General features: G+C 45.0%; 2 protein-coding genes across 2 annotated transcripts; one reads left to right on the forward strand and one right to left on the reverse strand.

Moving 5' to 3' along the window:
* Positions 1 to 2323: 2323 nt before the first annotated feature.
* Positions 2324 to 11040, forward strand: T265_05019 (hypothetical protein; the record flags this gene model as incomplete). The annotated part of the gene is made up of 5 exons (XM_009169909.1): positions 2324 to 2372; positions 2423 to 2659; positions 2694 to 3016; positions 3731 to 4216; positions 10447 to 11040. The coding sequence occupies 5 exons, from the start codon at positions 2324 to 2326 to the stop codon at positions 10942 to 10944; spliced, it is 1593 nt and encodes a 530-aa protein (XP_009168173.1).
* An 829-nt stretch (positions 11041 to 11869) lies between these two features.
* On the reverse strand, positions 11870 to 21180 carry T265_05020 (hypothetical protein; the record flags this gene model as incomplete). The annotated part of the gene is given in 4 exon segments (XM_009169910.1): positions 11870 to 12348; positions 13063 to 13860; positions 13875 to 15358; positions 17574 to 21180. The coding sequence occupies 4 exon segments, from the start codon at positions 21178 to 21180 to the stop codon at positions 11953 to 11955; spliced, it is 6285 nt and encodes a 2094-aa protein (XP_009168174.1).
* Between the last annotated feature and the right edge of the window lie 6437 nt (positions 21181 to 27617).

The following is a 27617-nucleotide window of genomic DNA, read 5'->3' on the forward strand; positions in this document are numbered from 1 at the left end:
GAGGCAGAGGTCAGGTTCGAGCCACGGAACCTTCCGGTAGTAAATTCGCGCTCTAACCACTTGAGCCATCTCGCCCGGAGGGCACGTGGTTCAAACTCAGCCAACTGCTCCCGTTTAGGATTAGGCAAGCTGACAGCATCTCGACCTGATGCTTCCTTTGAGTGACACAGCAGGTGTGCACCGAAGGCCGGATGATTGGTTGTTGTTTTTGATAGCATATGACCTTTCAGGTGCCACCGATCTCCTGGTCTGGATGACCTAGCACTTGCATTTTTCAATGATGAGGATGAAGTTCTACATCAGCATTCGCCTGTTCCATTTTCCTCCATTTTGTTTAAACGAGACCCTCTTAGAGAACCCAGAATAATCAGCAATAGTGCACGTTTTCTAAAAAGGAACCGGTGGTGGATGCGGTAATCACACGGAGATTAGCTTGACCCCAGTCGTAACGAGACTGTTGGCGCACAACTTGTCCTTCGTCGCCTTACAGTGGTACGTGAAGCACTGACTCGAGAGCAGCAAGCGTTGACGGTATCTTCATACTCCGCTATGTGCTAGGACAACGTCATATGTATTTTAAAAAAATCCACAATTTTAGTGATTCTAGATTCTGAGGGCGTATTCGACTCTGTTAACCTGTTTGTTTTCGTTAACACGCTTACTCAGCTGGGAATGTCTCAGAAGTTTTCCAGTGTAAGTTTCTCGGAGTTGCGGGCCTGTGAGTGTAGACAGGGTTTCCAAGATTTTTGTTCACAAAGTGATGTCCGTCAAAGTGCCCACTCAAATGATGGACGGGATAATGGGGTGAATGTTGGAAGGCCTTCAAAACCTTGATGTTCAAGTAGTTCCTCCAATCTTATTTCGGCATTCTCAACTCTCCTGCGATCCTTTGAAACTTGAGAGCCAAGAGGTTTGTCATTTTGGCATATATGTGCACGTTATCTTTGGCGTCAGAAGCGAATACCAATAAGGTTACTGGGCTCAAGGTAGCTCAGTGGTTAAGGCACGAACTTACTTACCGGAAGGTCCGTGGTTCGAACCCACTCTCGGCGTCTCAACTTCTCTCTAGGCTGAGGTAACCTGGAATTATCTCAGCCCTCATGATTCTTTCGGGTGGTGTGGTGGCTATCTACCGAAAGGGTTTTATTAATGTGCGAGTAATAGTGGGCCCTATTCACTAGATGACCGTGAGAATAGTCTCTCCATATGGCCGTGAAACTTGGCTTCTCCAAAGTGAAGACCTCATGGTCTTCAGCTATTTCATCACCAATGCCTGTGTAATAAAGCGGGCTGTTTTCCCAAGGGGCGCTCATCTTTTTGCAATAAACTCTCACTTCTTTTATTTCCATTTTTTCGGAGTCTTCATTTCCTGTTCTTATGTGTCACTTGAGCGCCAGTTTCCAATGCTAGTATATTTCGGTCCATAATCGTGTTGGTCGTGGTGATGGTGAGATGGCTCAGTGGTTAGATCGCGAATTTACTGACCGTGGTTCGAATCCGACTTCCCCTGTCTAGGCTTGAGCAACCTGACAGTACCTCAGCCATCGTGCTTCTTTAGGGTGACATAGCAGTTGGGAACCGAAAGGATACTACAGCTGAACGATTGGTGGTGAAAAGTGTGAACCTTAAGAAAGGCATTCCAAATTTGCGGAATTTGAAGTCTCCGACGATACAAAGTTCAGCAGTGGTGTTGGGCTGTGTGGTTTGTTCGAAGTGGACATTCAGTATAGAGGAAAGTTGTGTGTTATCATTGACATTGGGTGAGGTAGGACAATCCTGAGCTAAGACTTCGGCGAACAACTGTAGAACTAGTGCATTGAGAAGACAAGGTGGTGGGAACGGGGAAGTTGAAGGCGTGTGAGCCCACTGTTGCCCGATAGTTGTGTTTCACTGAGAAAGAGCAGACGAAGTGGAGGATGATGGGATGTGGTGGATGGATTTAATGTTCCCATTAAGACCGTGGACGTTTCAAAATGGAGCCGTCAATTTGTGACGAGAACACTCGGGTTCCGTTAATTTGTGTTAATTCATGTTTGTTGGGCGAGGGATCGGAATTCCAACCCAGAGGCCTGGAGTGACGGGAGTGATGCCCGTAGTTTGGGTTTTGCTACTTTCAAAGACGCGTAAATCGCCCACCACCATTTACTTATCCACTTGCATTATTATTATTATCATTATATTAACCACAAACTAGCGTGACCACTGTTACACTTTTCTCGTTTTCTTGTCAGGTCCCAATGTGGTTCAGTTGAAGGGCCTATGGACAGCTCCTCTGTCGATAGACTGCAGTTCATTTATGTCAGTCAAATCCCACCAACTTATCATGCATGCCATCTGCGTAACTTCTTCTCACAATATGTTGAATCGTCCAGGTTCACTTGCTTCCACTTTCGACACCGTCCACAAATAGTAGAACCCTCAGAGGACTACGAACTGTCAAGTATTACGCTGATAAAACAGTTGAAGGATAAGACGAGGCGGGATAAACGTCAGTTTTGTGCCTTGTTGACATTACCGGATCGGCTGTCCGATGAATTTATTCGCCGTTACGATAAAACGCACTGGCTTAGTACAGATGCGAAGGAGGATGAAACCCCTTTAGAAGTATGTTGTCGACTACAGATAATTCAGTGGGATAATCATGCGACGGAATTTGCAGGTAAGTTATCCAGTTCTCTTGTTCACACCGACAGCAATACAAGCCCTGCTTGAATTCAAGCCGCCCGGATGGATGCCTCGAGGAAACGTGGGTACACCGACGTCTCATTTTTTCAACCTAATTAAAAACTGCCAACTCGACAGTTCGATAATTTCAAAACTGAAGCTGAATTTCTCCCCGGCTGACAGACGACGCCGTTATGGGGCGGTCCCCTACGATTATAGTGAACCTAATCAGATGGGCTTACTGCCATTCCATGATATATTGCCTGCCGAAGTGCGATCTGGCCATGGCACTCGCATAATCGATGATGCAGATTATTCAGATTTTACAGAAACTAGAAAACTCACCTCCGAGGTAAGTTTTACTTTTCGAGTAAAATTGTGTTATAGTCTTTACAATGGTCTCCGCAATGCTAGTGGGAACATTGATCTTCCAACACATCAGGCACCCAGTAGCTGATTGTGACTAGGATTATTTCGATTTTACTGTTCGACACTTACTACCGAGTATCCACGAGTATTTCAGAGCTGTTGATTCCCAAACAGAGCTCCTGTATATGAACTGTCTGCACTCCACAGATTTCACCCCGTCATCCATTTTCCTTACTTGCAAATCAATTTGGTTTTCACGAGAGACTCAGCTGAATCTCTCGTTTATGATATTCTACAACTGAATATGTTGCACACAGGCCGCCTCATGATTCAGTTGGTCAACCTGGCAGTATCCCAGCCCTCGTGCTTCCTTCGGGTAGCATGGCAGCTATGCACCGAAAGGGCGCTGCAGCTGAGAAAAACCTCTTCTCTTTTCTTTCCCTTACTTTTCCCACCAGGAATTTTTAGAACAAATGCTCGTAGTTCTAATAGCCGCTATTAGTGTAATGCATTAGTAGTGGAAACCGATGTTTTGATGCCCATGAAGAGTAAAATCCTGGTAAGAATGGTCTACATTTGGAATGTCAAGTGCCATTTCGATGCCTTTCAGGGTGTTTCTTTTCGTGTTGCTTCTGTTCCACTGTGCTAATTTCAGCACGAATTCTCTCTCGACTGAATTTTTTACAATCCTTTTCAGTATCCTCCAGAATTACCCGAACGACAGGGTTGTAATACAGAATCTTCAGATGAAGAATGTCTGCCCGAACACGAACCAGACGAGCCATGCGAAGAGTGGGAACGTTTCGAAGCGTTGCACGACGACCCGTACAAACTGGAACGACGTGACAAGGCGAACCTCAAGTATGAAGACAAAATCGAGTTGGTTTGGGAAAAGGGTGGTCCGGGCTTGGTATTCCATACGGACGAACGTACATGGCGTAAAATGGACCCACTTCGTAAGGAGGAATTTTTTGACGAACCGGGCTCCTTTGACTGGGATATTGATATGCACACATACGAGGATGAGACGGAGCTTAGTGTGGGGCCAACTCCTACAGGGCACTGGGGTAGTGCTCGTGATACCACAGATTTGATTCATATACAGCGTACTGAAGAATCTATTGATCTGCCACATCCTTCGTTGGATAAGAGTGCCTTGTTCCGCAGGGAAACAAAGGAAAAAGTGAGAATTTTGTTAATAACTGTTGCTACATCGCTTTTATTGTTGTGACCTCATATATGTCGTACACTATCATTTGGTCCAAATGGGAATTTCCCCTTGTGGCTCTGTTCATTTCTCAATTAGCTTTTTAGAGTGTCACTGCGGTATTCTATTCCGCGACTTGCTCTACGTACTTTGCCTCTGTAATCTTCTGTGCGAATACACAAGACGATTGTATTTTTTGGAATCACAACTCCTAGCAAGTCTGTCGTCAACAGTGCTGTCGCACATGTCTACCCAACCTTGGGCTACAGTGGCGTTGGTTTGCAGTCTGAAACAGCGCAATTAAAAATGTCGGTACATTTTTTTCACCTGGTCTTCTCGACGGAAACGCAAGTTTTGGGTGCGGCAGTTCCAGGTGAAACTTTCTCAGGTTGGTAGGGTCAACGGTAGGTACGCACGAATGGGTCTTAAATGCTTTTGGAGTTAACACTAACGGCACAAACTCTGTCATTTATTCATGGTGCCATTTCGGTGCCATCGTTTTATCATTTGAGGCGAGCACGAGAATTAGGCTACTGCCGGGTACCATCAAAGCCTCGAAAAGAGAGGAGTTGAAAAGCCAGGGGTGGGTTCGAATCGTGAATCTTGTGCAATTCAGTGTGAGCGTTAAGTTTGTTTTTTCTATAGGCCCTTTCTTTCTGCATGCACTGTACTAACTGCCTCAGTATAACTCCTGAAAAATTATGTGACGATCAGTTGAATTGCGTGAAAAGTTCTGCATACGTCTACTGGCTATAGTGTTGTTTTCCCTGCAGTGAGATAAGAAGCACTTTTGACGGTGATAATACAATGAAAACTTTCAAGTCTACCGAAATAGCATATTACTATACCGCATATCCGCATATCTTGCTTCAGTTTACAGGATTCCTACAGTGAAGCTGTCTCCTATTTGGTTTGCTAAAGCAGCAAGCATGGGTTGTCTCTCTTGAACGGTAAAAGGTAATTTCTCTGAACAAAGCTGTTTAGCAAGCCATATTCCTTGGGTCCATTCGCCAGCATCAGCGTCATCCTGAGTAGAATCGATCCTCAGTTAGAGTACAGAACAGGCAACGACGTCACCTTAAGTGTAGATTAAGTTGAAACAAGTGCAGGATTCTGGTGTGTTTACTCCTTCCTAATCGGATTCAAAATGCGGAAAACCTTGGCCAGGTGAATGCTTTCTTCCTTAATGGAGATGTTTTTTTAGAACAGATGAAAATAAGACCCACCTGATAGATGCCATAAGAGCGGATGGTGAGGTGGTCCAAGTGGTTAGAGCGCGAAGGTCCGTGGTTCGAACCCGACCTCTGCCTCTCGACTTCCCCTGTCTAGGCTTGGGCAACGTGGCAGTATCCCAGCCCTCGTGCAACCTTCGAGTGTCATGGCAGCTAGGTATCGAAGAGGTGCTACAGCTGAACGGATGTCGAAGAGTTTTCATCAACCTTATAAGTTTTCCAAGGGAGTTTTAAAAACCTCGAAGGGCTCATAGGATGAAAAAGTATGGCTGGATTGATGTCTGCCTACGGCACCGGACCAGTAGAATAACAAACCACTCCCTAGGAAACTTCCTCTTACCAAAAGAGGCACTCCTAATAACTAGTTGATGGTTGGCTTCCTGGTTTTGTCATGTAGCTTTTCCAGGAGGTATCTGATTTGAGTACTGAGCAAATTAGTTTTGAAGTTGTCACAATAATCCAATAAACTCCATCTACAATATATGGTAACACGTATAATAACGTTTCCAAACTTTTTCTGGCCATCTGCTGCCAGCAACCTCCCATGGACGGACGGGTTAGATAAGATCCGCCCTTAAAACCACGCGTTCCGATCGTCCCGCATCTGTCATGACCACTGACTCATCGTGCAGTTGGTCGAATAACTACTAAACCTTGCCAGGAACCTGATGTGGTTCCAACGCATCTGCTGGACGCAAACAACATCAGAAGTCCAGGATATGTCCTACTTACACCGCGTTTGTTCAGCTCCTTACAGCTAGTTGGGCCGTACTTTTGAGTCATTGATGCAGGACAGAGTCTTGGGAAGCCCAAATACCCGAATTGAGGGTAGAAGTATCGGTTTGGGGCTGCAGAGTCACCCATTACCTTTCTTCATTGAGTCAACGTCATGTTGCTCTCTCGACCAGACTCCCTTCATTCTGTCCCGGGTAGTCGGACAGCATCATTCGCCCGTGAAGCTATTTGTTCATCAACTCTCACTAACAACTCTAACTCAAGTGCTATAGGAGCGTCCCTTCCGAATGGCGTAGATCGATGGAACGTCGCTCGTCTCATCACCTCCATAGACTTTCTTAAACCGTACTGAGCTCGTCCAAAAGTTGTTAGGGACAAATGTAGAAAAGTGGTACACTGTTTTAAGGTTCTAGTAGAGCTTTCCGAAATTGCTGAAATGGCACGATCGGTAGCTTTTGGTGATAACAGAAATAATTAACGTGCAAATGACTGGTGGCGCATGCCAACGACGCAAAATACTAGTCTCAGACTGGACTGAGAATGTCGATTGACAGCGAAAGCCCAAGTGATGGAGAATGATTTTGTAGCAGTCAGGTATCACGCATTTTTTCTAATTAATTCGACCACATGAGATCATCGTCAGTTTGCTTACAGAAATACCGTCTTGAGCAATGGCGCAAACACTTCGAGGAGAAAATCCGGCTAGGTCCCCACAACATGTACTATAGTGACACGGAGCGAACCGGAATGGAGTCTGGTCAAATGTTTTATGAGCAAAATATCACTCCTTAAGCATTCTTAGATACCAGACTCGGATGGCTCTCTTCAAAGGTGGGGAAACCTACTATGAACCATATGACATTGAGACGAGGTACCAGTGGAATGGACCCCCTTCCTGTTTATTCAAATGCCCAAAAACGGCGTGAGAAACTTGCGAAAACCACTGTGGTATCCTGCTTACAAACGCGGTATCCAAAGTTCCCTCTTAGTAACACTGAGGAGTTCGGCGTCAGTCAACCCGTTATTCCATGCGTGGGTGTTTTCCTTGCATCTCTCCCTGTCCCTGGCCTTTTTACTTTCTTTACACAGATCTAAATTACAGGGGAAATGAGACACGGTGGTCGGAGACGTATAAAAAAGGACGATAAAAGCGACACAAAAGCACACATGAATTAGCATTTAAGTGGATTGAAATGGACGTTGACTCAACTTTTGAATAGTCAGTGATTGTATGAGCTACGGAAGTCCGAAAGACTTGATTTCCCGGGAAAACGATTGAGAGGAGGAGAATGAAATTGTAGCCAATCGTGAAATGCACTCATTTGGGAACTATTCGGGTTTTAACAGCAGACTTAACCTAATCCCAGCTGAATCTGTCGTCCATGTAAGAAACTGTAACAGCTTGAACCGACTAACCTTGGTATACGGTTTATGGTCAAAAACCGAACTGGATTGAAACAGCACTCTAAACTTCTTTTCTCTTTACAGTGTTCTCTAAATAAGGGCATTTTTACACTACAGTTTTAGCAGTCTAGTTTGTCTTGGCTGAAACCGCCTTGCTGATGTGGTGGAATATTGGTAGCTCGGGTGCATTGATTGGTAATTGATCAGGTGGCTGTTGGTCTATTCGCCGAAATTGGCAATTGACTTGCTGATGATTTCCGATGATTCATTGTCAAGGTTTTGTTTCTGATTAGATCGGCCTCTTAAGTTTTCGCTTTAAAGTGTACGGCAATTTCGTTTCTGTTCTGTCGCTGTTCTGAAACTGAAACTGGTCTGTCTAATTGCGCTTTGTGGTACACGCATTCCCGCAGCTCTTTGGAACGTGTATAGTGAATAATCTTGCGTGTGTCGGTTAAAAGCAATCTTCAACCCAAAGGTGCACAGCAAACGAAAATCTCGTCGTACACGCATTCCCGCAGCTCTTTGGAATGTGTATAGTGAACAATCTTGCGTGTGTCAGTTAAAAGCAATCCTCAACCCAAAGGTGCACAGCAAACGAAAATAGGCAAGTCCAGACAGCTGCTGATTTGTTCTATTATGAGCTGGTTGTTGAGGATATCGTGGGCACTCCTTTGACAATGGGGAAATTTTTACCGTGTTACGTACACAGCTCTTCTCTTTGGAGGAATCGTGTGCCTACAGGAGGATTGATGTGAGCTCTGGAAGTGGAGAATGGTCTTTCCATGTACGGTGAAGCGGCAGGAGATCCACTTGTCGGACTCCTTTGGGAACCGGCTTCTCAACGTGGTTTCTTTTTGAGGTTTTACCCTAGTATGCATTGTGTGTTGGTTAACCTCAACTTCGGACCGGTGATGTATCACCCCACGTCCCATACACCATAGGTAACCTACTATCTCCTAGCTTCCTCTCCCTAGCCATTTTTACATGTTCCCAGTGACTCCACTTGATATGTGCTATCACCTCTAGCTGGTGTCTTCCAACATCTAAATGCCGTCTACTAAGAGACGATTATTTAGGAAAACAAACGAAGTGAGGCCAGCTGCAAATGAAAACAGAACAAATACTGATATTATTAAAGGCACTTGAAACACTGCTGACATCCGAATCGCCTTCCTTCCGGACAAGGCAATTAGCGTCCATCGATGTGAATGTCACCCACGTGATGAACCCGAAACAGGGTAAAACCGACAGTGGGTATATTACAAAGGTCGATTGATTTCGCGGTACTCATGGGAGGAATTAGTTTACCCTCTTGAATGTAGCTTGATCCCTGAGACAGCCTGTGCGCTACGAATTCGGTTGAAGATCATCAAAAAGGATAGATTCCTTTAAGCCAATCCCGCATTTGAATGCACTATTTAAATCCAAGTATCTTTTAGCAGCCTGGGTGTCTAGCGTTCGAGAGGTGCGTGAAATGAGTGTCAGTATCAAGTAAGCTGTGTAGCTATCTCTACTTACGGCTTTATCCTTGCCAGACAAATCAGTGCGATGCGAATACTGTGATGCTAGCCCCGTCTTCTACTTGCTCATCTTGACTGGTTTGTTATTCCGTCGATTGGCTTCCCCAGGTATGGCGTTCAGGATATGCAATAGAATCTTAAAGTACGAGTTGGCTGGCTCGAGTCGCATTGCAATATATACTGATTTCAATTCGAGCGCTATACAGTGTGTACTCAAAGCAGCTAGATCAATAATGATAGTAATGATAGTGATCGTTCGGCTGCCATGTAACTCGAAGGAACTACGAGGATTGAGATTCTTCCCGGTTGCCCAAGCTTAAACAGGGTTGATTTCGAACCACGGACCTTCCGATCAGTGTTTTCGCGTCTTAACCATTGAGCTATCTTGAGTTGTCTCCTGAAAATGGTAACGAATTTATCCGTCAGAAGGATGAAGAGAACAGTTGGACCTTCCAACCATATGGCACTGAACGTAATGGAAGGTCGAACTTAGTTGCTTCTTGTTGAGCAGTAAATGAAATGCACAACGAAGGATAATCGCTCAGCTGTGACACTTTGTCGAAGCTTAGCTGGCTCGAAAGATTGCCCTAGATTATACGGGAGCAGTTGAAAACCCAGGATTGGGTTATAATGAAGTATATTTCGATCGGTGGTTTCACACCTTAGCCGCTAACAGCCAAGCAAACAAAACGAGTTACCATATCCTCCACCTTGAGTTATTGGAAATCAAGAGAAAGTGAAAGTATGATGGGAGGAGAGGTATGGATTTCAGGAACTTATTTGTTCATGGGAAGAAGGAAGGAGCAAACGGTTTGGTACACCAGAAAGGTACAATGGCTCGTCAGGATGACTTCTAGAGAAGTTACTGGAAACGTGTTACAGCTCGGCCGAACGACAGTAGGGAGCTAATGCTTTGGCGATAACAGATTCCTACTTAGATTCTTACTTTAGATGGTTCGAAACTCCAAGCATGTGGGTCGAAGTACCGATTATTTGTTCAGGCTATATCATTGGTGTGTAATTTACAACTTCCTAATGAAAACGAGCCATCCAAAGCACTCTGTATGTTAAATGACACGACCTCTTCCCACCTTATAGTACGATATCTTCTATGAGATAACATAGTCTATATTTTATAGCTTTTGACATTATAACTCAAACCCATGGGCGTTGCGTGTCTGTTTCAAAAACCTAACTCAATGAGCTACTTTCCTAGTTTTTATTTCATCTGTCAGTCTGGTTGTTTTTTCGGCCTAGAATTCTGTCAACACAATGAATTTCAGTTAATATCTTAACCTCTGTTCCTTTCCCATAGGGATTCGGTTTTGGTCTGATGAGAAGAATGGGCTGGAAGCCTGGGATGCGCCTTGGCCGTCATGCTGTTAAGGGACTGCTCGTGCCCGTTGATTCCGATGGTGGTCTACCTCCCAGAGTTCGTACTGGGTTGGGGTACTATGGTCCTCGACTAGAACGGCGCCAACCATCAGAGGACGTGCATACTAATAAACCTGTGTGTAGCTCGAGGACTGTTTACATTCGGTCTGTTTTTGATTCTCCCAGTTACGTCAGAAACCGTTCACAATTGGGTCACACACCGAGCCTTTTGCGTCGTAATGATCCAGTAGATGAAATCAAGTATCGTTCTGACTTCTGTGCTCGCAGCTCTCTTCATTCTTCTTCTGAAGGCAATTCGACTAATTTGTCTGACCGTGCGACCGTAGCCACAACCAAGCAACGTACTGTGATTCTTAGCCCGTATGCAAAGGTATCCAAGGAGGGTATTTCATTTGTGCCTGGTGGACTACTACGATAACAAAAAAACCCTCGACTACGCCATTCATTCAGTATCGTTCATACTTTGTACACAGCTCCCTTCCACCTTGTACAGCTATTGATTTCAATATCACAGATGTTTTCTAACCTCTTGAAAATGATTGATTTCCTGCGCCTTGGACTATGTGCCTGGAGGTAAGAGCTAACAAACCCTTACTTTTCATGCAGCAACAGCAGCATTTACCTGTGTTGCGTACTGCTTCACTCAGGTGCGAATACAGCGTAGTCGCGCCTTCGGTTGCCTATAGATGTGCAGAATTTCCCTCTATCAAGGGCTTTATACCGTCCATGTTTCGATACGTACTGCTGATGATTCCCAGTAAAGATAAAACAGATGTCCGGTGCTCCTCGGTTTCTAAGCACAGACCGATCTCTCTCACAGGTCGAAATTCCAATTAAAGTGTAGATATAACGGAATAACGTGGACATCCACCAAGGGAATTTGAGGAAGCACTCATCGAAGCAAACGAAGTCAGTAAAATTAATAAGAGGCGAGCAAAATCAAAAGTACGATCGGCCCAAATGTTGACGAAACGAACAAGATCGTTAATGCAGTACTCTAGAGGAAATCCATATCGCCATAATCATTTCGAAATATAAGAACAGCACTCCTGATGGACCATCACATTATAATGAACCACTACCAATGATTGGTCCATACCTTAGCTCTTGGCATCTATCCCCCCCCTCTCTGCAATAGTCCCGATTGTGACCTCCCAGCTTCATGCCAAAGCAACCGAGAAATAACTATTTTCGTCAATTCATTACTGTATTCTTGCGTAGCAAGTTTATACAAAATGATTGGTCATACCTTAGCTCTTGGCATCTATCCCCCCCTCTCTCTTTGCAATAGTCCCGATTGTGACCTCCCAGCTTCATGCCAAAGCAACCGAGAAATAACTATTTTCGTCAATTCATTACTGTATTCTTGCGTAGCAAGTTTATACAAAGGTAATGTTTGTTAGTTGGGACCGAAACCCCATCGGGCCTATTTATTCTCACGACGGTTGTTTTGCATGTAACAGCAACTCAGGAACACTGGTGGGAGGTCGAAGGATGTGGATGGATCTGTAGTTGCTCCAGGCCAATAATTCCCTCGATCTGGTCGCCCAACTACGTCGATCTCCACATAAGTAATCGTCTTGCTTTTCGATTCATCATGAAAGACTGTCGGTTGTTTGTCACCGTTTTCTGTCCATGATTCTTTCAAAACTGGCATCTTGCTTAAGTTTGTCGCTGTGCCGTTTGTGCTGGAAGTCTCATGGTGTTGCAATTTGAACAATGCTCTGGAATTCATCCTAGATTGCTTTTGTATACCTGCCGTCGTAAACCGCGGTTTGGGTTCAACACAGGTTGGTCTTCTTGAGTTGTCGGCTATGTGGTTCTGGAAGTAAGGAAAACGTTATTGGTCACCCAGACTGCACTTGCAGACACGCTGGTTTCTCATTTATTCGACTGGCGATGTCTGATTTCGACTCTTTCGGGAAGCACCAGAGGCTTGTGAGTTAGTCAACATCTGATCACAATGTCATTGTAGAAAAAAGCATCAAAACAATTTGATTTAAGGTGATTATTCTTAAATTCGAGCCAGGTCACCTATGTTTAGGAATTCGTTCCATGATGTTACCTAAATTTACCGGATGAATGATTTGAGATTCAATTCCCCTAGGGACGCCCTCATTGAGCCGTAAGTTTTAGGATTTTGTGTTCATTGTTTACTGTCGAATAGTTAGTCATTTGAAGCCTTTGTGGATTCGGTTTTCTATCCATTTTCATCAGATCTTTGCTGGTTGCCTTTCCTGTTACTTAGTTGGTAGTGAACAAGAGTGTAAGGGAAGCAATATTTTGCCATCTGCCCTATATTAGGTACTTATGTGTGTTGTATCTTGACAGCAACAGCTGAAAACACTAATGCTTCGCTGTCGTACAACCATGTCAGTTTATTTAAACAAAGCCTTATAATGAAAAAAAGAAAAAGGGGACAGGTTGGGGGACCTACGGCTAGGCTACCTACAACTCCAACATTTAGTCCGACAATTGCGTGCCATCAAAACAACCTAACTCGGGACCAAAGGGAAAATACAATTGGAGAACCTACTTCTCTGGATGCTTGTGCTGCCCTTGGGTATTTAGTGACTTCATTTCTGTGCAGTTCATGTTCTCCAGACTCGTCTTTTGTACACGTGTTTCTTTGGGCTGACTGCGAGGAATCAACAGTTTCTCCGGTTTGACTGCTTGTGTCAAATACAGGACTAGATGCGTCAGAACTCTCTTCTTCGTTTGTGTACGACAGGGACTCGCTGCTTCCACTGGATGTTACTGTGATTGAAATAGATATTTCCACCGAGGACTCCATACTAACGGATCCGGTGCTGGCGGTTCTCCGTCGTGCCTGTGTTTCAGTCGAACTGTGGCTCTGTTTGTTTGCAGAAATGATCTCACCTTCGTTGTTCTCAGACGCCTTTTCTACATCTCCAGAGGGACTGATGTAATTTTTCTTCGGAGTGGCGCAAATCTTTTCACGTGGTATCTTCGCACAATCCGATTCGATTCGTTCCACCACGCTTTGTTTTGTAGTTGTCGTAGCTCCTGTCACACTTCCGTCAATATCCAGATAAATTGATGGGGAAGGCTGCAGCACAGTGACTTCTACATGACTGGTCAGCGGTTTTGTTTGAAGTTGATCCCACCATGCCTGTTCCATGTGTGTATTGGATGGAAATTGTGCGATGGGGAAGGTTGCAGCACAGTGACTTCTACGTGACTGGTCAGCGGTTTTGCTTGAAATTGATCCCACCAAGCCAGTTCCATGTGTGTATTGGATGGAAATTGTGACTGTTCCCTCCCGTGTTCCTGCAATCGCCGGTTCTTTCGTGCTTCTCGCTTGAGTGAATAGCTTTTTCGAGTGACTGGACGCCTAAAAATATCACAGAACTGGTGATCCATGGTATTCATTTCAGCGCAACTCTGCGATCGATTGGTTAGGTAGGGTCGACCGCTATCAAGTGGCAGATTTCTTCGATTGCCAACTTTGCTTACAATGAAAGAATGTTCTCCCTTGTAGGCGAGTGGGATACATGTCTGTCGTTGTCGAATAAATGTTGATTTGTACGATAGAACTTCATTTGATCCTATCATTCCGCTTGGAAAAGTGTAACCTCCAACGTTCAGTTTTGCACTCAATTTGATCGGAGATAAAATAGGTACACTATGTTCGACTTCATCTAGGACCACGTTTTTCCAGCTCACTTTGTATCGATGCTCTCTTATTGACCAAATAGCTTGTGATGTCGGGGCAAGTACACTTCGCTGTTCCTTGATGGCAGCGGCTCTGCAACGGGATTGATATCTGCTCTGTTTAGCTCTGAACACTGCCTTTACCATCTTCCCCAGATATCTTAGCGGTCGAATCACATGCTTTCTAGTTCCAGTTTGGTTTATGCTAGAACTCTGCCGTGTGACTGTTCGTCTGACATCCGACAAGAAGCGTAGTGAATGGTTTCTTCTTACAGTTTGAGGTATGCGAAAATGGAGGAAACTTATCGCTGCACGATAGTTGACACATTCTACATTAGAAAACAGTTCTTCACTCCGTAATTGCATATTTCCTGCCCAGTGAGGAACAATCAAAGTGGCCATAGTTGAGTGGCAATCGTGCGATTTCTCTACCTCAAGAATTTTTGCTATCTGTTCAATCACACCTGTCAAGGGAAGAATAATATACTCGGGGTCCCACCATTTACCAGCGTAGTTCATTGTGAAACCGACAAACAAACCATGGCGCTTCTCGCTTTCTGGCGCGATTATATACTGTGGGGCTACAAGGTACCCAGAAATGAGTCGCATGACAGCGACTCCCTCATAAACTTGTGTAGCACAATGTGAGTTTTCGTCACACAGCTTCCACCGCAGTAACACCTCATTGCCGTGGTTTATCCGTTCCAGATGACTGAATAAGAGAACATCTTGAATTAAGTTGCTATTCACGTCCAGTTCACCGCATGCATGCTTATCAACTCGTTGCATTTGTGGACTTGCCCCAGTACGATGTGATATGGCCATCAGGGGTGCGACCATACGGTAGGGTCTCAAGATTATATCCGATGTCGATAGATGGAGAAGTTTAATTAACTGATTCAACTCGTTTGGATTAGGTTTGTCTCCTTCTAAGTGGATACGAGTGGGATACTCTTGATGGAGTCGGTAGTCTTTCATCCACGAGACATCGCTGGGTTTCCTTTGACAATCTTCTGACATTGCGACGACGCTGTATTCTGTGTTACTATTACTGCGTGAGTCTATGGGGCTTTTTCTCGATGGATCACTGCTCGTACTGTTCACCTTTTGTGCACCTCGGGTCTTCAAGGCCAGTGATTTTTTCGGCGACATCGCCACTGGCAGTAATGAGAATAATGAAAATAAATAGAGTTTGAGGCAAGTTGACCTGATGAATCAACAGTTTGTTGAGAGTGATGTTTGTCAGTCTGCTGAAATGGAAACAGGAGCCTAGTTTGTGCCCTATTTTTGGATAACCTTAGTCATCCCGCTCATCCGGGGATACACACCTTAGCTAGTGAGTCTAACAACAGCCACATATTAGTTATGAATTGCGGAATTTTTTGGCAGCTTTAAATCATTCTTCACACTTCTCTATCGAGACTCAGGTGCTACGTTCAGCCAAATCTGATCCAAATCACACATGGGTGTCTTTCTGTCACCACCACTTGTCTAAATTGTTGAACCAGTCACGTAATTCACTTCGTCTTCCCACCTTTCAAAACCATATTCAACTCTCAGGACGGTGAAACGGAAGCTGGATTGGTCCCATTTTAGCGGTTTTAAGAATGCAGCTTACTCATTTCGACAATCAGATTAGGCTTCCTCGTATAGGTTGCTTCTCGTTTTGTACTCGTAGCTCACTTCTTATTACCCTAGGACCTCACCCACTGGTTCGAGATTCTATCAAGCCTTTTTCGTTTGTAACCGGTAGACTGAGTTTTCGGTGGTTCTGAAGCTAACATGCAAGTTCCTGTAGTTTGCTTGACCCATGGGTTGCTTCTGTGTAGGCGTCAGCAACCTAGCAGCGTTTCAGCCCCCGAGTTCCATTCAGTTAACACAATAGATATGTATCGAAGGGTGCCACGGCTAACATCCTTTTTATTCACTGGTTTATGAGCAGTGATCAAAATCCATAGACATTTTCGCACCAACCCCACCCATCCTGGGACCCGTTAGGTGTTTTTCGCCTTAGGATATCGAAGTAACCACTCAATCGGCCGTTGCATAGAGAAAGTTTTCTTGCCCATTTAATCCAGCATGTCGTGCAAACTCCGCAGTATTTGTGCACGTTGAAGATGACAAACTCATGAACCGACTCAAGATTCCGGTGCGAACATTTCTATTTTTTGAACGACCTTGTTAGTATCATGAGACCTCATTGAGATCGGAGGCAGTCCATACGTGACTTATTCTGTTCAAAGACTACAACGTGCATAGGAAAATGGGAGTCCGCATGTCACAATAGATTAACCATCTAAGTAGGCTTCTCTTTATCTGACAATGGTGGACCTAGTAATGGAGTGTGCAAAAGCATGCATGTGTTTGCGTAAATTTTCAACTACGTATTTCCCGCCCATTTTACTTTGTGTACCCTGTTTGAATTGACCTTTCAAACTATCTTCGTCAAGCCTCCTAGGAGTGGTCCGTCGTTCCTCTAACCTAACATTTTATCTGCATCTAAGTCTTCCTTTGAATCCGCAACTCAGTCAAACAGCAAAGCTATATCCTATTGACGTGCTCATGCTGGACTACCATATATATTCTGTCCCATTGGACTTGTTTCATCCGGGTCGTGGTGATAAAACTGTAACTCTGAATTGCCCGTGACTCACGCATCCATGGGCTGTAGAATGACGACTGTGTCGGTGTGGGATGTAATCTCAGTCGTGAATATTGCCACATCACGTGTTCTCATTTTATTACGCAACTAATCAGTGCCGCTTGTGTACATTTGAGCTGAAAGTAACAAAAACAACACAGACGGCGAACAAGCATCGCTCTAACCTGAACCACGCACTTCATTCATTTCAACATCCGTGCTTTCCTAACCCAGAGGTAAACCTTAAACTGTTTTCCGCCACTAATTCCTTCAGTCACGTTTTGGGTAGGCTGATACACTTCCAAAGCGATTGAGAAATGTGTGGCGACACAGGGGAACGCATGCCTCCCTTTGTCACAGTTGAATCCGATGGTATATCCCTTTTTGACATGGGTTCGATTTTTTCCTATTAAACTCCCATCTCAGCTATTGCCCAGAACATGGATGCAATTATATTGACAATACGGCTGGTTGGAAAAGCATGGCTACATTAACTGAACACTTAGACAAATGGTGAGTTTCAGGACAGAGTGAGAGAGATAAGGGGGGAGGAAGAGAGAAATAAGCACTTAACAGAGATAGTGAATAGTACACACTGAAATTCTTGTAGCGAGAAGGGAGAACTAATGGCTATCCAATCCTTACCACATCGTCCGGAGTGCTTTTTTCAGGAGCAATACAGAGGAAACCAAAACGTGTTCGTTTTGTCTCCATCTGGTCGTGAGACTTACGCGCCGCTTTTGTTGCATTTCTCGTTGGTTCTACAAATTCTTGGTTGATATCACTAGAGCGTGTTCTTGACATGCAGAAATTTAATCTCATTTGTCTTCCAGTGTTCCCTGATTTTGGGCCGCCGTATTTACCTTTGATCACAGTGGCAGCCAGCGAATTCAAACCACTTTGGTTTGGTGTAGCCAGTCCGAATTTGGACCTTGTTGTTATTGTTGTTGCTGTGTTTTTCCCGTAATTACGTTGGCACATGTCTTCAAACTCAGATATGGTAAGTTCTCCCGAGCGAAATGCTGGTCTCTTGCGCAAGGAAAATCCCCTCGTATATACGGACCTGGTAAATGGCTTTGGTATGAGCTTGTTCTTGATGGCTGTCGCTGTTTCAAGCATACCGCCATCCTTTGTAATGCATGTAACCATTCTTGTTCTTGGAACTTGTGACCCAGCGATTACTGTTCCTGTGCTCCTGCTCGCCTTTGAAACCAATCCGGGTGACTCAACTTGCAACAGGTTCGCAGAGTTCCTCTTTGTTTCCTGTCTTGTATCTCCGACTTCTGTGTATGTACTTGATACTGGCCGGCTAACAACTCTTTCGAACTTGGTGGCATTTTGGCCAGCTCTGTTGTATGGACGCCGCTGTGGACTTATTATCCCTTTATGGGTTTCAGCATTCGGTTCCCCCTTGTCAACACGGAAGTGCGAGACTGTGCCTTGGTAGACAACTTCGTTTCTTTTTATCAGCTGTACATTACTGGACGACCTTATGGTCGTGTCAGACGATGTTTGATCGGTTTTTACGGATTTTCTCGGTTTTGACTCGAGTTTGATCCTGCTTGACTCCCTTAGAAAGGACGGATCGGGCACCGACTGAGTTCGGAAAAGCCTTTCGTATCGAGGCTCGTCGACTACTTCGTTCACCTTAAACGAGCGTTCATTTCCCACGCTACTGGCGCGCATTCTACAGGTTGTTGTATTCACTGGGACCAGTATTGATTTCAGCTTCGAAGTGAAATGGTTTTTCTCGATGTGGTAATGAATACAACGTTCGCGAGAGCTACGGGGAGTAGGAATTGGTTGTAAGAGTACACTATCAGTGCCCGGCTGTCTATCTAAAATGTGTTTTCCGGCCTCTTGGTCATGGTGTGTCGAGATTAGCTCATACTTTACTCTACGCGTTTTATCGTAGGTCGCTGTGGTTTTGCATGGCTCGTAGAGCTCTTTGGAGCATTCCAACCTGTTTGGAACCGTCGCGCATCCAAGGTAGTCCATCTCACTGTTTGTCTGGTCATTAGGTTCTTTATAACGAGATTCGTCTTCAGAAACGATATCTTCGTCTGACATAACCTCAACGATAACGGTGTCTGCCACACGAGATGATTTTTTCCGGCATTTGCGTCTTTGTGGTATGGGTTCTGGCAAACTCCAACTGAAAGAACTATCCAAAGAATCTACCTCGCTAACTGGAATAGACAGAGATGATAGGCTGGTGATGAGGCACTCAGCCATACCGCTGAACTTTTCGCGATCATCGGAATTGGCATCTTCTCCAAAATCAATTGCACGTTGCATACAACCCACCGGAATCCAGGGATCGAGATTCTTCTGGGTCCTGATATCTCCAACCGATGCAGGCCGTCCTGTCTGTAGAGCATTCCGTAGTTTGGCAAATTTTATGTTATCCGTTTGCCGTCGAATTTTTTCAGGTTGAACAGAGGCTAAGACGGACTGTGTATCTGCTCGAGGGTTGATGCGCAGGCGGACAACCAAACTGGGTGTTTCTGCTCCTGCCGATATGGGATCCTGGTGCAGAGTGATTTTAACCCGCCGACGAAACTTCCGGCGACTGATGTCCTTTTTCGTTGGGGACTCTTTGTTTAGTGATTTAATAGCGGGTTGATCAATATTTTGACAGTCATCAGTGTCTTCGTGCACTGACAGGTTGACAACCCGTGGACTTATAATGCCCTCTGAGATTACATGGTCCTTCGAAAACATTTCTTTGGCATACGTGTCCATGACTGGGTTGAGACACTGATGAGTAGCTTCCTCTGGTTGTGTGAGGGGTTGAACTTCAGTTTCTACTATTGGCGAAGAAATATCAGGGTTAACCTTGTCTAGAGCATCTTCGTCAAGTAATCCTGACTTTAACTGGTCCCACCATGCTGTCTGAGATGGCTCAACCTGATACCTGATGTTGGATGTTATACGAGTCGCGATAGGGCTGCGGATAGTGCAAAGACTCCTGAGAGCATAAACCATGAATCCAGTGTGTTCGGTCGCGTGCTGACTGCGGTCAAACTCATGTGATCTATCGTTACAACTCGTTAGTGGTGATGGTGTTCTTGATATCGGCCAGTTAAGCAATCGCGAAGTTTGTCGTGTGCCACAGAATTCGACCGTATCCACTCGTTCTAACAAACCGACTAATTTGCCATCTCCAACTGAATATCCTGCAATTGGATGGTGGTTTGTCCGGAGTCGTGACCTGGCGTGACCGAGTTTTCCATGGATAGTGGATTTTTCGATGCTTCGAAGCTGATCTGAGTTGTTTTCATGCTTTGCTGCAGTAGTGGCAAAGGACTTGGGGATGGAATAGGGTTGATAACTATCTGACTCATATATTCGAGAATCCGAGTCCCACTTTGCATTGTATTGAAGCATATCGGCGTGTGTCAGAGGGGAACCGGAGTAAACGGTTTCGTTTTCAGTTATGTCCTGATATGGAGATGGGGGCCTGGCATCACAGTCTTCGGGCAAGTTCTGGCTCATGTTTCTGTCGACAACTTGATAACTTTTGAACATGGACGAATTGCTTTCATCTTCGGAGCAGAACAGGATTGCCGTTGAAGGCGAACGTTGATACAATCTAGTCTGGTCGCTAGGAGTTTGATTGAGGTTGCCTGTTCCCACCGTTGTTGTTTGCGACAGGCGTGAGCCACACTTCCGCATGGGTTCACGAATTGCGTTGGTGCGGACGAGTCGTCTGTTATGACTCTCCATCGGCTGCTTCTGATGCTCTGGTGACCGTCTCTTTCGTCTTGACACAATAACGGGGTGGTAGAAATCGTCCAATTCAGGTGAACAAACAAATCGTAGGGCTAATTCATTACCAGAAGAAAGTTCCTCGTCGGACTGTGTAGAATAGGCATTGTTGTTGAGTTGAGCGTAGACGGGCAATTCGCAAAAAATTCCCGATTGTGCGTGGTTTTGGTGCAACCGAAAATGGATTTTTTGGTGATCTTTCCTAAGCACGTCTTTCCCAATCCGATGAAATGTTTCAACAGCTTGTGTTCCTCTGCTAGTTAGTTTGTGTGTTCCGCTAGTGTGCCAAACTAGTACACACTGATTGAACGAAGTTAAGCAAAAAAAAGTGATCCGATTTATCAGTGATCTCCAACATCCATATTGTTCCTCAAGAACCCACTCAAGGAACGTCGTATTTACTTTGGTAAGTTTTATTTTAATCTGCTTTGGGTATTTCGAGACCGCACCTGATTTTTGTGTTGCATTCACTTTTCCGCTGAGCTTTTTTACATGCACCTCATGTGGTGGTTGGGGCCAGTTGGTTAAGATGCACTGCGGAATTGGAATGATACTAGAAGCGCACATCGAGGTCAAGATTCCAAACAGACCGAGAAACGCAATGATAACTTGTCTTCGGTGTAAATCCAAAGAAGCTTTGAAACTGACGCCCGAAATTAAGGCATTGTGCCACACTCAGCGAGATCTCATCCTCACTGGCCTTGATCTTATTTGAACAGGATATCCATCGATCGTTTGATCACAATCGATAATCAAGGACTTTACCGGATGGCTAGTGTGTTCGCAATGCTCATTGTCACCTGACTGGATTCCATTAATTTGGTCGTCTTTTTTTGGAAAATTGGTTTCCTCTCTTTTATGGACATGTTACCAGAATCAAGAACAGATGCGAACTACAGTTACAATAACGAACTACTTATAAACGTTTCATTCAATCCGCTAACGAAATCAGAGGATGGAGTACTGCAGAATCATTTGGAAAACCGAATTACTTCAGCGTTATCCGATTCGGGGGTTTCAAAACCGTCCACTCCAGAATTCCGTACGGGATTAAGCACAGTAACCGAGGTTTTGCCGCAGGACCATCAACAGACCGAGAACAGATGGGACTACAGTTACAATAACGAACTACTTATAAACGTTTCATTCAATCCGCTAACGAAATCAGAGGATGGAGTACTGCAGAATCATTTGGAAAACCGAATTACTTCAGCGTTATCCGATTCGGGGGTTTCAAAACCGTCCACTCCAGAATTCCGTACGGGATTAAGCACAGTAACCGAGGTTTTGCCGCAGGACCATCAACAGACCGTGAACTCTCTTCAAGGGTTCGTTCAACCGGAGAGCTACACGATTTCTATATCAAACCTAACTGCCATGGTTTATGGCCCAGATGAATCCTGTTTGAACCCAGTGACGGATATTTATAGTAGAAAGTACACGTCAGTTGAGGAACGAATGGGACAAGATGGTTTTATGTCAATTAGCTTCACTCTGACTTTCAATCATAAGCAGGATCCGATAACAACAGACGTTGAGTACGAGAATGTTGTCACTTATTCACGACTGACACATCTGACGGAGGTGGTTCGCCGTTGCTTCGACGAGTCTGATATACAACCTGGAGCACGAGAAGTCCTTTCTACACTTGACTCCTGTCTTACTCTCCAGGGTGATGATGATGATCCTGGTACTTGGTGCAATCCGCCTCGAAGCCATAACCGGGCTGTTTCATCTAGTGGTGATACATCACATGGTATAGGAACTATGATCTCGAGTCGAATTACTGTACCCTCGTGGACGGAAAACTTGTTGCAAATCCGGGAACCTAACTCAAGGTCTGTATTAGTTTCTAGCGAACTTCGTTATAGTTCACACTGGTTCCGAACAACAGACTACCAACCAGAGACAAAGCAACTCGATTTCAGCCAATTGAAGTTGTCCATAAAGCCCATCACGATAAAGGAACGCATTTCTATGGAACAAATATATCCTTGCCTGAAACATCACCGTATTTTACATCCCTGTATGTCCTTGATTACTGGAGATAGAACCACCTCAGTCAGTTTGTCACCAGGTTTCAAGCAGATGAAGGTTCTGCTTAGATTCGTCCTCCAAGGTACTGTCTATTCTGCTCTGTTCAGTTCGAGCGATCCGGTCATTGTGACTGACGATTCATTTCACATAAACTCACTTGCAAATCCTTCAGCTACGTGTTTTCCTTTCCCAAGTTCGTCAACCCCAAGGCTAATTCTGCCTACATGTCTCCCACAAAGAGCCCCTAATAAACCATTGAATAGGCAAACATTACAATCGCTTGTGTCTGATGTCCATGAATTTCGACTAACGACAAATTTCTTCAGTAAACTGGGAAAACGATATTATCACAGTGAATGTTCGTGCATTCAACCATACAATAATAATGAAAAAGGTACGAAGACACCATTTTTGTTTGATTTTGATGATATCAAGACTCCGCAACAAAGACAAATGTCTAATCAAGATATCCCTGCCTTTGAAACTTTTGGACCTTCAGATGATGAGTCGCCCGTTCACTTCTTTGTTGAGCTGCACAACAAATCAAACGAGGAGGCCGGAAGTCAGAGACAAATGTTTTTGGGCCGTCGATCAGATCGAAGTGAAAGACGAAGCCGTCCAAGTTCCACGGAGCTACCCCTACCAAAGCGGATTATTGGTAGTATAAGGCGAAGTCCCCGCATAGAAACTCTACTCGATGTTAACGGTTCTGTGGCTTCTGGCCGCATATCATCTTCACTGAGTAAACGAGAGCAACCCTCGACTTTAACCTCGTATACGGAGCCCACTCCTGGAGAAGGACTCATTCGTGAGCATCGGGAATCGGTATCGGTGCTCAATGAAGCTCAAGGTCCTGCGAATCAGGGGCACCTTCCTTCCGTCGGGCCGGTAAACGTACTTAACCTTCCCGAATCTGGATATCCACTGAGCTCACATTTTTCAAAGCAGGATGTGACTGATGATGATCCTGTTGGTACAAGCGTTCGTGAAGGGCGACATACCATCCCCGGAGGAGCAGTTGATCAACACAAACAAAGTGAAACTCGCCGTTCACCGTCGCTTGGAAGACGCACAACTTTCAGAAAGCGTTTATCCAGTTTCCGGCGATCTGTTAACTTACGGGAAATGATGGAAAGTTGCTGGAAAGCCGATGTGAATGATAATCCGGTTGGAATATCCGATAGTGCGCAAAAGTCGATTTCTTTGAGTGAGTCTAACCTGGTCTCTTTACATGGGACAGATGTTTTTCTTGAAGAACCCCCTAAATGGTTGGCTCCCATCGACGGAAAACAAAAAGAATCCAGCGCAGGTTCTGCCGAACATAGTTCAGTGGTTCCTGTCTCGATTTTGAACGAGTTAGGGAGTGATGCCCGTTTGAATGATAATCCGGATGAAACTCCACTTGAGTTACTAAATGTCCATCCCACAATTCTGTCCAACCTTCCAAATCCCGCTTCCAGTAAGGATAGTTCAAAACCTGCCGTAGATCCACATCTCACTTCTGGGGATCAAATTTCCGACGAGGAATCGAAACAACATGCCTCGATACTAGCAAGTCCAGAAGATCCAAACAACCCGGTGCCTGGGGCGTTCGATTATGCACATACAAGCGACACTACTGGTGACGATTGTGATAATCCCACGGACACATCTTACGCAGACACAAATCGCGTATGCTTTGTTTCTGAGGGTCAGGCCAGTCTGAGTAATCAGTTGGAAATTAATCGGATAAGTATCCGAACAGGCCCTCTGTCTGTTCAGTATGTTCCGAATCGACCTGGTAATTGGAGCTCTCTTGAGTCAAACATTGATAATGGTACGCATACCGACTCCACTGGTCCCGTAGCTCATATTTCGAGACCACAGCAATCACAAGAAAGGGCGATACCTCGACGGGTTTCTCCACTGTCAGAGCTGTTGCTTAGTGGTACTCACAGTGTTGATAGTCTATCGGCGTATGACATGCAGAGAGCATATGCACAGCTCAGTGTGTGTATGTTGCCGGAGCAAGATACCGTCCGTTATGACAAAGGTGAAAAGGTCGTTGTCAGTGGGCCGCCTTCAAACTATGTCTGTGAATTTGTTCAAAAAATACACAAGCAGAAAGCACAAATGTACAATGTCAAAGAGGTTCCTGTACTATCCAAGCCAAGTAGGCCGGATGTAATCCGTGGACCTGGTGAAAGTCCACAACTAGTGGCGACGGAGCAATCTTTCGACCAAAATCTGCTCTGCCAGCGGCAGCTGGTTGAAGGGAATCCAGTTCCTTTCGCGGTTACCACAGGCACAAACCGATTATCTTTCTCTGAAGACGGTTGTAAATCCCTGTTAGGAAAACCAAGAACCAGAGACCCTCACACAGATTCTTCCGTAATTGACCCGGTGGCGGGACCTAACTATGAACGCAGTTCCAAAAGAAGCCATATGACGTTTTATCAGATACCCAGTATAGAAATGGAGCCAAGTATTTCAGTGAGAGGAAGCCCGAGACTTCCACTTGCTGGTCAGCATACAACCGTGTCTTCTCGGTGTACTCTAGCAACAGGTATCAGTGACTCAGCGTCGGACAGACTGAATGGTGAAGAAGTCCATGATATTCAATCACATGAAACACCACGGATTCAGAATATCTCCAGTCGGAAGCACCAACATTGTCCTAATAGACGTAAGAGCGGAAATGATGACAGTCACTCAGAAACCTGTTTGTGTGAATTTTTGACTCCAATTTTTCCTGCGATCCCTGATAATTCCAGGAAGAACGGATTGACTAACCTCATCCAAGTTGAAGAGCTAGAAGCATTACAAAGGAATGTAACAGCTCCAAAGGCAGTCGAGGTGAGTCCTCAGCGTACTATTATTATTATAGAGGATGATGGACTGACGGATCGTGAATTTACTGTGGAATCTCTACCGCAACCAAAAACTTTGGAAGCATCTCGTGAGGATTACACTGATGACCATCTACTTAACAAACCGGATTCTGGCTCCGATCGATTGAAAACTGATGAGAACCATACTTATCAGACTCCTCAGGTTTACGTAGGCAAAGGCTCTGACACCCAGGACGATGGCCTCTCTGGGTCACCTCGAAGTCCTAGTAGTGACTACCGTAGTGTTCATTCCAGTGGTAAGGATTTCAAAAGTATTGACAGACCTGTGACAGAGCAGCTCAACTCTCCGCTAGTACCCACCATAAGTGAACAGTCAAGCCAGAGGAAACCAAGCACGATTGCCCATTTGGAAGTGAGCCAGTGGTCCGCAGTTCATGACACAACGAAGCGCTCAGCCAAATCTAACGAGGAGACTGGCCAAGTTCAAGTTGGCGATATTTCATCGATTGTCACACATAAAAGTTCTGACCCAGAAACCCTAGTCGATGTTGCTACAAATTTTTTCACTACAAAATCGGTCAAATTGGAGGCCGAGAAGTCGGAGAAGGTTGGAAGTCAGCTGAATGGTTTTCACTGTCTTTGTCAGCCCCGCTGCCTATGCACTGAACGGTTACAAATAACTCCGGTGTCTCCGAAACCGTCAGAATACCCATCCAGAATACATAATCGAACACACTCCGATTATCGTACGACTTCTTTGAACACAGAAATGCACTCTGAGGTACGCCACTTGAAGAGTGAACCGGTGGTGCTTGATGGCGCTGGCTTATCTACAAACGAAAAAAATCGGGACAATTATGTGCCCACCAAAGTCGAGTCTCCCAACAATCTGTCTGAAATGCAAATAACGGCATCACTGCCGGCATCCCAACTACTGCCTGAACTGGTGTGTAAAGGTTACCATTATCCTAAAGCAGACGCATGCCGTGCTGTGTCAACTGCCCTACCTAAAAATATAAAACAAGACAACCCCCAAACAAAATGCAGTATCTCGGAACCAAAAACATGTTCTTCGGCTGACACTAGTCGTCTACTATCGAGGAGCTCACCAACTTTGACCACCTCCACAGGCAGCACCTACTATACGGCCCCGCCACCTATACAGAGAAATGTGACCGAAAGGACGTTAGTCAGTGGACCCTTAGGTGAAGTTTTATCCCCTACTTTGAGTAGCACTCCTAGTACGTCATCTAGGTGGAAATTGGGATTACCAAAGACAGATTTAAAAATTGGAGCTAATTCTTGGGAAGTTGCTGACAGTGGTCCGGTGATCAGTTCATCCCGTGAGGTATTGTATAGTTTTCAGCCCCTGTTCTCCTGGGACCCATATCCAAACGACAGGGCTGTAGTCACCTACCCACCTGTCTGTTCAGATCCGACGCGGGCAACTTCCCTTGAGACTGATCGTTGTGAACCGATATCGGCTAGCCCTACACCCAAAGTCACTAACACACTGCCAGCTCCTAAGTGTACGTGCCGAAAAAGTCGATCCTTGTCCCCTGGGCCGCATGTGATCCACAGCAGTACGGTTATAGCTTTGAACCATCTGCATTGTCTTCACAATGGCTGTGTTCCCTTTCGTTCTTCGTCCTCACAACGGTGTCCAGTTGAACAACACACATTGGATAACCCAGGTGGCAATGTGTGTATTCATACTTCAATTGGACTAAATAAGGCTCCTGGAACATGTCAGTATCCAGTGTGTTGTCCAAAATTTGGTGTGTACCAGCCTGTGCCTTGCGAACACTGCCGAATGCGGAAGACAGCAAGCTCAGGACCCGGCATGAATGGTTCACATGGCTGTGACACAGCGAATACAGCACCGAATCGTACCCACAATATCGTTGCCTTGCCCGAAAGGCACAAACAGGCCAATCCAGTTTTCAGTACCAACTTCACTGTTCCACAGACGTCTGAAAGTCCCTCATCCAAGTATGGATTTGTGGATTGCAAAGTTGACAGTGGACACTCCGTAAAAGTAGCTGTTTTCTCGAACAACCGGTTGTACGGTGAAATGAATCGATCCGAATTAGACTCACAAAATGCCGTTCGTAACGACAGACTGGGTAGCCCGGA

Source organism: Opisthorchis viverrini, assembly GCF_000715545.1.
Source record: "Opisthorchis viverrini unplaced genomic scaffold opera_v5_88, whole genome shotgun sequence".
Lineage (NCBI taxonomy): Eukaryota > Metazoa > Platyhelminthes > Trematoda > Opisthorchiida > Opisthorchiidae > Opisthorchis > Opisthorchis viverrini.